The sequence below is a fragment of the Manacus vitellinus genome, unplaced genomic scaffold (genome assembly GCF_001715985.3).
Source record: "Manacus vitellinus isolate BGI_N305 unplaced genomic scaffold, ASM171598v3 scaffold_92_pilon, whole genome shotgun sequence".
Lineage (NCBI taxonomy): Eukaryota > Metazoa > Chordata > Aves > Passeriformes > Pipridae > Manacus > Manacus vitellinus.
In genome coordinates, this window is record NW_021940877.1 from 86,362 (window position 1) to 96,504 (window position 10,143).

At 58.7% G+C, this 10,143-nt stretch overlaps 1 protein-coding gene across 1 annotated transcript; it reads left to right on the forward strand.

Annotated features, from left to right (window-relative positions):
* Positions 1-1,333: 1,333 nt before the first annotated feature.
* On the forward strand, positions 1,334-9,848 carry ECE1 (endothelin converting enzyme 1). The gene is given in 20 exon segments (XM_008927293.3): positions 1,334-1,493; positions 2,379-2,390; positions 2,392-2,423; positions 2,425-2,458; positions 2,460-2,499; positions 3,065-3,277; positions 4,586-4,710; positions 5,022-5,234; positions 5,369-5,560; positions 6,062-6,204; positions 6,285-6,399; positions 6,617-6,727; positions 6,956-7,054; positions 7,169-7,246; positions 7,629-7,732; positions 7,894-8,004; positions 8,116-8,183; positions 8,263-8,453; positions 8,543-8,638; positions 8,906-9,848. Coding segments are annotated over 20 exon segments (2,241 nt in total). The 5' UTR covers positions 1,334-1,406; the 3' UTR covers positions 9,083-9,848.
* Positions 9,849-10,143: the final 295 nt, after the last annotated feature.

Here is a 10,143-nt window from a genome sequence, read left to right on the forward strand (position 1 = left end):
GAGCCATAGGGGCTTCATGGATCCCCCCAGTGCGAGCGGGGATTTGTGCCCGGAGCCGCCAATTTCAGCCATGTGCGAAGTGCAAAAACAGGTGGAAAAAAGTGAAAGGGAACTGAAAAAAAAATAGGCTCTAAACGCAGATTTGCCCCGCGATAAAATCTTGCAGTTGAGGCTGTTTCCCCGCGCAGTTCACAGGCTCCAGGCGGGTGCCCAGGGGAGATTTTGGGGCTGGAAACAGAGATTTTGAGACTACCAAGGAGGGAAAACGCTTTGCTCTTTTAACCATTTTTCTTCCCCAGGTGGGTAGTGTGGTTAATTAAGCTGAGGCTGGGATTTGGCTGGGGAGGGAATGGGATCCAAGGAGAGGATGGAATTCGTGATTAACTCTGCAAGGGGAGGTTTGGGAATGCTGCTGTTGGAAACGGGGCTGAGAACCGGCACTTTCATTGCATCTCCTTCTGCCAGGGGAGCCCGAGGCACAGCTGTGCCGGGCTGGGATCATCTCATCCTTTGGGATTGATGGCAGCGGGATGGGGACATCCAGAGGGGTGCAAACCCCCACCCTGCACTGCTCGGGGGCGAAGGGACATGACTGGCACCGCTTGGCCCATCAGTGGTGGGGTCAGGGTGGATTTTGGGGTGCTCAGCCCCTTGTGGTAGGGCCAGGGTGGATTTTGGGGTGCCCAACCCCTCAGTAGTGGGCGGAGGGTTGTTTTCTCCGTCGGGAGGCAGTCCAGCTGGGTGGCAGGGCTGTGCCAGGGGGAAGGAAACGGCGGCAGCACGATAAGGGCCGGCTGCCAACCCTCGAGGTTTTCCTTGTTTTTCTGCTGGGCGATGAGATAAGAGCCGGGCACTGGCACAAGGTAATGCCCGGGGGCACGGCGCCGGGAGGGAGCCCGTCTGCAGCTGAAATCCAGGGAGGTGTCGCTTTCGGGTGCTCGCTGGGACCCGGCCGGGTGTTCCACGGAGTGCAGGGTTCACAGACAGGGTGTGGAGCAGGAGCGAGCTGGTAGTTTCGGGGTGAAAAGCCATTTTCCCTGCTCCCAGCCTTCCCCAGGTCCTCGGCACACCGGGGTTCCCTGGCAGGGGGCTGGGGGAGATCCCTCTGCCTTTTGAGGGGTGGAGGTGGATCCAGCTTTACTCCAGGCTGAAGGGGAGGTTGCACAACCCAGCCCCGGGGGAGAGCAAGGCGGGTTCGGGCTTTGCTCAGCTTTTGGCTCCAGCCCTCTTTGCTTTCCATAACCTTCCTCTGGCGTCTGTGTAGTGCTTTACTGCCCCGGAGCCATTCGGGATTTAGCTCCCCGGAGGAGGAGGTGGCTCTAGAGGGTGTGTAAACCTTCCTCATCCTCCTCTTCTTCCTCGACCCCGAGTCTCTGAGTGCTCCGTTTGCCAATCTCCCTGTGCAGATGTCGACCTACAAGCGGGCGACGCTGGACGATGAAGACCCCCTGGACTCCCTTGGTGACGGCGATGGATACCCCAACGGCTTCCAGGTAGGGCTTTGTGTGTCTTTTAGGGCGGGAAAAAAGTGGGATTTTTAGGTCCTGGCAAGCGGCAGAAGGGGTGCAGAAGGGTTTTCCACCTGGGACCTGTCTCCACGGGGTAAAGTCTGGTGTGGGCAGAGTCCTCTTGGCTCCTGCTGCCGCTGCCCTTTGCTCCTGGCACGGGGAGCCAGCAGGGCCATATCCCAGTTTTTCAACTCCCAGTTTTTCTGCCGGCCAAGCCCCTTCTCAGAGTGTGGCTGGGGTGAGCAATTATCGTGGCACTGGCAGTTTTGTCCTGGCACAAAAGGGGATTAGTTTAATTCCTCCCCAGGCAGCAGGAAAGCGGCTTAAAGAGGGCCAAGGGTGGCAAGAAAACCCCCCCCAGCTGCCAATGTGGGAAGGTTCGGGTCCGGAGCGATGTTCTCGGTGCTGGCCCCGCTCCCAGCCCCAGCACTTTCTAGAATGGTGGTTTCTGCCCCAAATGTGTTTTTACTTTTCCCGGCGGGGCCGTCTCCGCTCGCCGGCGCATTGGGATGTTTCCTGGGGATGTTTTTCGGCTGAGTGGGAGTATCCTGTCAAGGCACTTCCCGACGCAGCCCCCACCCCGTCCCAGTGCCGGCAGTGGGGACAGGGACACCCGGGGGGTTACGCCGTGCTCGAGGAGGGGTTCGGGGTGGCACAGGGCAGCAGGTGAACCCGCCGAAGCGCTCGTCCCGCTCCCTTTCCTGCCATTGTGCCGCCCTTCCTGCCCGGTTTCTGGAAGGCAGCTGCTGCCTTTCCCAGCCCGATCCCTTGCCGGGGCCGAATGAGTGCCGTGGGGTTGCAGGAAGCACGATGGGGGCTGCGTCGGTGGGTTTCTGTGCCGGCGGGGAGGCGACGCTGCGGTTCCCGCAGGTGAACTTCCGCCGGCTCGCGGGGCAGCCGCGGCTGCTGGGCCAGCGGACCGCGGCGAGAGGCAGCTGCTGGTGCTCGTGTGGGCTGCTGGCAGTGGTGCTGGTGGCATGTCCTCATGCCAGTAAGCGCAGGGATCCTGCCCCTGTCGGCAGGGCGGGTTGCTGGGGGCGTTCTCAGGATGGGATCTTTGGAGCAGGGTGGGATGGTCACCTGCGTGCCAAGTCCCCGGTCTTGGGAACCAGGCAGGATGTTCAGGTGTGGGGTGGGATCCTTGGGCTCAAGACTGAATGGTCACCTGCATCCCTTGCCCCAGAGGAGATGCTCAGATGCAGGATAGGGTGCTCCCTTTATCCTGGATCTTGATGCTTGAGTGCAGGATGGAATATTTGCCCTCATCCTTCACCCCAGGGTGGATGCTTGGGCACTGGGCGGGATCTTTGGGCACAGGATGAGATGCTTGCCCACATCCCTTGCCCTGGAATGGGATTATCAGGTAGGGTACTCGGGCATGGACTGGGGTGCTGGTCTGTATTGCTTGGCCTGGAGCGGGATGTTAAGGTAGAAGGTGGGATGCTCGGGCACCAGGTGGGATATGTGCCCACATCCTTCAGCGTGGGGCAGGATGCTCCATGGGGCAGCTCATGGCGCTGTGGTGGAGGAGCTGAACCCTTCCCTGCTGCCCCCAGGGCCACCCGCCGTGTGCCTGTCGGAGTCCTGCATCTCCGTCACCAGCTCCATCCTCAGCTCGCTGGACCGGGCGGTGAATCCCTGCGAGGACTTTTTCAGCTACGCCTGCGGGGGCTGGATCAAGGCCAACCCCCTCCCCGATGGCCACTCGCGCTGGGGCACCTTCAACAACCTCTGGGAGCACAACCAGGCCATCATGAAGCACCTGCTGGGTGAGTGCAGGGGAGCAGTGGGACCCTGTTAGGCCCCGGGGATGCCAAAAACATGTCCGTGGGGATATGGGGTTGGAATTGAACTCCAGCGTCAAACCAATCCGTGACACGCGTGTTGTGAGGACGTTGGGAAAAAGGCTGTGTTTGCTCTCCTGGACGCTCCTGGGATTTTTGACTGTGGTGTTGCTGCTCTTTGGTGCCGAGTAGGGAAAAGGTTCCTGGCCTCTGCTCTGCAGGCCTCACAGCAGCATTCCCAGGAGCTCTGAAATTCAGGATTTGCACTCCAGAGCCTGCAATATCACCCAAAGTGGGTTTTTCCTGCTCCTATACCTTCCAGCCTTTGTGAGCAGCCTTTTTGGAGGTCTGGCTGCCAATACAGCCATTTTTTGGGGGGCCAAAGCTCCCCCAGCAAAGGGAGGATCCTGGGTTCAGCCTCTGCGTGCGAACAGCGAAGCGGAGCCGCTTATCCGAGCAACCGGCAGGGACGGTTTGTTCAGGCTTTGAGCAAACAACTGGCTCCTTATCAGCACTTTCCACTGCGCCAGGGCTGATTATCTGGAAAGAGAAGGTTTGGGAAGAGTGTTGTCTTTTGGGAGAAGGGGGGTGGCGCGGGAACGGCTTCGTCCCTGGCTCTTCCTGCAGAAATCTGGCGCTGGTTTCACCAGGAGAAGGGACTGGGCCTCCAGCCAAGTGGTCGCGTTCGGCATTTCCTTGAATTCCTTGGAGCTGAGGGACCTTTAGTTAATAAAACCACACAGCTGGGAAGCCAAAGGTGCAAGCTGTGTCATCAGGAAAATAAATAAAAAACCTAAAAAAACCTCCCAGGGGAGGCAGTATTTTAGCAGAGGGGGAGATAAAAGGTTGGTTTTGGAGGCAGAGAAGAATAATGGGTTTATTGTTCCTTTTTACAGGAGTAAATAATAAAGAGCTGGGGGGCAGCAGCACAGAGGCAAGGGCAGCACAGGGGGCTGGATGATGCTGGGAATATCAGAGCTGCTGGAAAAATGCTTTTTGTTTTTTCTTTCTTTATCTTTCGTTCCCAAAGAGCTGGAGCCGTCGCTGCGGGTGGGAAAGGAGAGGGGGGCAGGAGGCCAGGAAGGGCTGGGGCCATGGGATGCTCTCAGGGGCACAGAGGGGCCTATTGGGGCAATCCTTGGCGCCGGTTTGGAGCCTGGCTTTGCTCAAAATGGGGCTGAATATTCCCATGGTGCAAGGGAGGGGGTGCTCCAGTGTAATCAGCAGCCCCCATGTGTGTTGGATGCCTATCCCTGGGGACCTCCTGTGATTCCCCCTGGGGACTGTCCACAGAAAACACCACAGCCAACGTGTCGAGCGAGGCGGAGCGCAAGGCACAGCGCTATTACCAGGCCTGCATGAACGAGAGCAAGATTGAGGAGCTGCGTGCCACCCCGCTCGTGGAGCTCATCCAAAAGGTCTGTCCTGCTCCTCGTGGAAAAGCCATCTTCTGTCTGCAGAATGGGGGGAGAAGATCAGATAAGGGCAATTCCAGCACCCTCCAGACTCCATTCCCGGTGCTTCCTGGGGAACAGCAACCCCCAGGGCAGGCAGGCCAAGAGAGATTTATTAGGGATTTATAATCTTATAATTTATCAGATTTATAATCCTATAATGGGGCTTTTTAGCCCCCTTGCAAGATGTTTCCCCCCAGGATGGGTATTGGGGATATCGAAGGAATTCCAGGTGGTTGTTCCTTACCCAAAAGCTGGTTGCTGTCTGTCCCCAGCTGGGTGGCTGGAACATCACAGGAACCTGGGCCGGTGGCAACTTCAACGAGACGCTGCGGGAGGTGACGGCGCATTACCGCACCTCGCCCTTCTTCTCCGTCTACGTCAGCGCCGACTCCAAGAACTCCAACAGCAACGTCATCCAGGTGGATCAGTCGGGGCTGGGCCTGCCGTCGCGGGATTACTACCTGAACAAGACAGAGAATGAGAAGGTGGAGGTGTCGGGGGGATGTGGGTTGGCTGGGGAGGTGCTGTGGGTGGGTGGGTGGGTGGCACTGCCCTGCTGATCCCACCTGCCCTGCTGATCCCACCGGCGCTGATCCCACCTGGTGCTGATCCCACCTAGGTGCTCGCCGGGTACCTGAACTACATGGTGCAGCTGGGGATGTTCCTGGGAGGCACCGATGAGGAGTCGACACGCCAGCAGATGCAGCAGATCCTGGACTTTGAGACAGCATTGGCCAACATCACCATCCCCCAGGAGAAGCACCGGGACGAGGAGCTCATCTACCATAAAATGACAGCTGGAGACCTAAAGGTAGAGATGGAGCTGGCAAGGCTCTCCGTTCTGCCATGGTTTGGGAAGTGGGATGCATGGGTGGAGGTGACACAGCTCCTCTGGGAAGCCTGACGCCAGGCAGCACCGCCTGGGAGGCTCTTGTGCAACAGCTTGGCCCATGTCCTCCTTGGGGAAATCCCACCCAGCCTCTGGACCACCCCCGGGGCCGGCGGCCGTCCCGCTGCGGCGCTCACGCCCGGCCGGCCCTGCTGCGCCTGGACGTCAGCCCGGTCACCTCCCCGCGGCCCCACAGGGGTTGTGTCAACAGTTCTGACACCCGCCCCACTTTCTTTTCCTTTGTGGGAGGAAATTGTTTACTACCCTCCGACCTTTCGAGGATGCTGCTGGCATGGGAACTGGCCTCTGCAAAATCAGCTGGGTCCATCAAATGGGGACTGATGCAGCCGATTCCAGCTTGGGAAGGAGCTGCCACCCCGCTCGATGGTGTTTGGGTCTGTAGCAGCACTGTGGCTTTTGCAGGAGCTGGCACCGGCCGTGGACTGGATGCCTTTCCTCTCCACGGTCTTCTACCCCGTGGAGCTCAATGAGTCGGAGCCCGTCGTGGTCTACGCCAAGGAGTACCTGGAGCAGGTGTCTGACCTCATCCTGGCCACAGATAAGTGGTGAGAGCCCCCCGCCCGCACAGAGGGTGCCCAGGGTGGGCAGGCACGTCTCGCTGCACACTCACCACCTCTCGCCACAGTCTCCTCAACAACTATATGATCTGGAACCTGGTGCGGAAAACCAGCCCCTTCCTTGACCAGCGCTTCCAAGATGCCGAGGAAAAATTCATGGAAGTGATGTATGGGACGAAAAAGGTGAGGGCGGAGCCCCTAACAGCCCTGATTCACCATGAAAATGGTGATGGGTTTTTATGTCAAGCCCCCTTTCGTGTGGCACCCAGACAATAAAGATGTGGGGTGGGTTTTGGGGTGGCAGGGGATGGATGGAGACCTCCTCTCCTGGTGGGGTACGAGGGTGGGAAGGAGCAGGGCTTCGGCCCTTGAGTGACTGACCACCTCTTGTCCCACGCAGACCTGCCTCCCACGCTGGAAGTTTTGCATCAGTGACACGGACAACAACCTGGGCTTCGCCCTGGGGGCCATGTTCGTCAAGGCCACCTTTGCCGAGGACAGCAAGCAGGTGGTACGTCCCCGAGCCGGCAGCGTGCGAGTCCCAGTGCCGGGGAAGCCACCGCAGTGGTGGAGCCGTCCAGGCAGCCCATGTTTGTCTCCATGTGCCGGGTTTTTCACTGGCCCAAATGCTGTGTTGGCGGCCCAGCCTCTTCCTGCCCACTCGTGTGGAGGTCCTTGACCTCTCCGGAGTGGGAAGCTGGCTCTCTGGCCCGACGCTGTGCTGCCTTGTTTTGTCTAGGCAGAGGAAATGATTGCAGAGATTAAAACCGCCTTCGAGGAAAGCCTGGAGACCCTGCAGTGGATGGATGAAGAGACGAGGAAATCGGCCAAAGAGAAGGTGAGGTGCTGGCAGCAGTGCTGGGTGGGGGTGAGGATGGAGGGAGGTGGAGCTGGGTGAGCCTGTCCCTCCACCCCCGGCGCTAAAAGCACTCTGGTCCTTGTCACCCCCCAGGCAGATGCCATCTACAACATGATTGGCTACCCCAAGTTCATCATGGACCCCAAGGAGCTGGATAAAGTCTTTAATGACGTGAGTTGGTTGGGTATGTCCCCTGGGTCTTCTATAGGATGTACAGGACATGCTCATCACCGTGGCCTCTGGGCAGCCTTGAACCCCAGGTTTCCTCCAGAAGGGTCTCACTGATGTCCTTGGCCCTTCTCTGGGGACTTCCCAGAGAGCTGTGTGCCGGTCCTGGGGTGGGCTGGGACTCTCAGGATCCCTGCCTAGGAAAAGGAGGGGTCATTTTCCGTAACAGTGATTCATTGCCCTCCAGAGACTCTGCAGATGTTGGAGAGGAGGAGAAACAAGAGCAGCCGTAACTCAGGCGGCTCCGGAGGCTCAGACGTGACCGTGGAGGGAGGAGCGGGGCTGGGCAATCCCCACACACCACTCATGCCTTGTTCTTTTGCAGTACGAGGCCGTGTCTGACCTCTACTTCGAGAACGTCATGCAGTTTTACAACTTCTCGGCCAGGGTCACGGCCGACCAGCTCCGGAAACCACCGAACCGGGACCAGTAAGTCCTCTGCTCCACTTCCCCGGTGTGCTCAGCGGGGAATATCGGGATATCTGGAGCCACTGGGGTTTGGTGTCCACCAGCTGGTTTTGGGCAGTGAGACTTGGGCCGATGCAGTGTGGTGAGTGGGTGTTGTTGGAGCCGTGTTGGTGTCCCTGCAGGTGGAGCATGACACCTCCGACAGTCAACGCGTACTACTCTCCCACCAAGAACGAGATCGTCTTCCCCGCCGGCATCCTTCAGGCCCCCTTTTACACCCGTGCATCCCCCAAGTAAGAGCCCAGGGAAAACACAGAGGGCAGGATTCACAAATTTCCTCCTGTACCCAAATTTCACGGCTGTGGAGAGCAGTGGCTGCTCTCTAAGTCTCTACCCTTCTGCAGGTCCCTGAATTTTGGTGGGATCGGCGTGGTGGTTGGCCATGAGCTGACACATGCCTTTGATGACCAAGGTATGGCCAGGGCCAGGCAGGTGGGCAGCTGGAGGAGTGGCCGGTGTGGTGATGAAGGATCCCGCTGTGTTTTCGGCAGGCCGGGAATACGACAAGGACGGCAACCTGCGTCCCTGGTGGAAGAACTCCTCGGTGGAGGCCTTCAAGCGTCAGACAGCGTGCATGGTGGAGCAGTACAGCAACTACACCGTCAACGGCGAGGCCGTCAACGGCAAGCACACCCTCGGGGAGAACATCGCCGACAACGGGGGCCTCAAGGCCGCCTACCGGGTAGGGCTGCAGCACTGGGGACGTGTGGTGGGGGACATGGCGTGGTGGGACCGATGTCCCCTGAGCCCGCTGTTCTCCCTGGCCTACAGGCATATCAAAACTGGCTGAGAAAGAACGGGGATGAGGAAACCCTCCCAACCCTCGGCCTCACCAACCACCAGCTCTTCTTTGTTGGCTTCGCGCAGGTGGGTCATGTGATGGGTGGGGAGGGTGGGCACACAGATTTTTGGGGGTGGTGTGTGCCCAGATGGGGGTGGGAAGGTGTGGTGGCAAAATTGAGGCCTCCGGAGATGTAGTGGATGGTGAACCAGATCGAGGCGGTGCTGGTTACAGAGCGAGACAAAGCTGGCACTTGAGCCACGTTGGTGCCCGTCATGCGGGTGGGGAGGTCAGGTTCGGGCCCCGTGGCGGTTGGGGGTGTCAGCACTCAGGCCCCTCACCCTCGTTCGCAGGTGTGGTGCTCGGTTCGCACGCCAGAGAGCTCTCACGAGGGGCTCATCACCGACCCCCACAGCCCCTCGCGCTTCCGCGTCATCGGCACCGTCTCCAACTCACGGGAGTTCGCGGAGCACTTCGGCTGCCCCGTGGGCTCCCCCATGAACCCCCCCAAGAAGTGCGAGGTCTGGTGAAGGGCGAGCGCCCCAGCGGGAGCCAGCGGCCGGTTGTTCCATCCTCTGCTGGATTTCCCCTGTCCTGTGAGGGTCAAACCACTTCTCTGCACCAGGGAGAGCCCGGCTCAGCCAGAGCTGCCCCGGTATTGTCCGAGGTTCGGTCCACTGTGAAAACTCCTCATCCCCTCGCTCGTTGGTGAAATGACTTTGGTTTGGGGGGGGTCTCTTCTTTCCCACCACGTCCATGGGCACTGCCCTGAACCACCACCCCAGCAAAATCCCTCTTTTTTTGGAGGGTATAAAGGGAACCCCCGGCACCGGCAGGTTTGTCTGCGTGTCTTAGTACAGCCAACGTACCTTCCTCTCTCCAAAGATGCGCACACAAGGATGGGAAATATTTTAAGATATATTTTTTGGGGGGGAGGGGAAATATATATATTTTTTTTCATGCATTGTGGAATACACTGGAAGATTTCAGGGAAAATGCATTTAAAAGCCGCCTTTTTAGTAAAAGATTAGTATATTTATTAATTTTTTTTACTTAGTGCAGCTGTAGATGCAGCACCCTGTGGTGACAGTCCCTTGGCCAGGGAAGCTGGGTGGGGCCGTGGATCTAACTTTCCAGCCTTGGATCCTGCTTCTCCAGGAAGGACTGTCCTCAGAGGATGCTTACGGGAAAATTGGGGACAGCAGGCCCAGGGACAGGGCTGGAGGATGCTGCAAGTCACAGGCTGTGCCGGGATGCTCCTGGGATTAGCTTTAATTTGGGAGTGCAAAGGGAAAAGTTGACATGCCAAAGATGTCCCCAAGGTGGTGACGGTGTGGATGAAGCATCCGGCTCTCCCTCCTGTCCCCTCTGAAGCGAGGCCAGCCAGGATTTCCTGGCCCAAAAGCTTCCCCAGACAAGTGCAGGCAGTTCCTGCCGCTGCTCCGCTCGCCGCCGTGCCTGCACCCTCTGTGCCCGGGAATCTGCAAGCCCCCAAATCACCACAAACCCCAAAACTCCGTCCCTCCAGAGCTGGTTTGGCATCTGCATGAGATCCAACCGGGATGGGGGTGAGGGGCTGTTTAAGGGATGT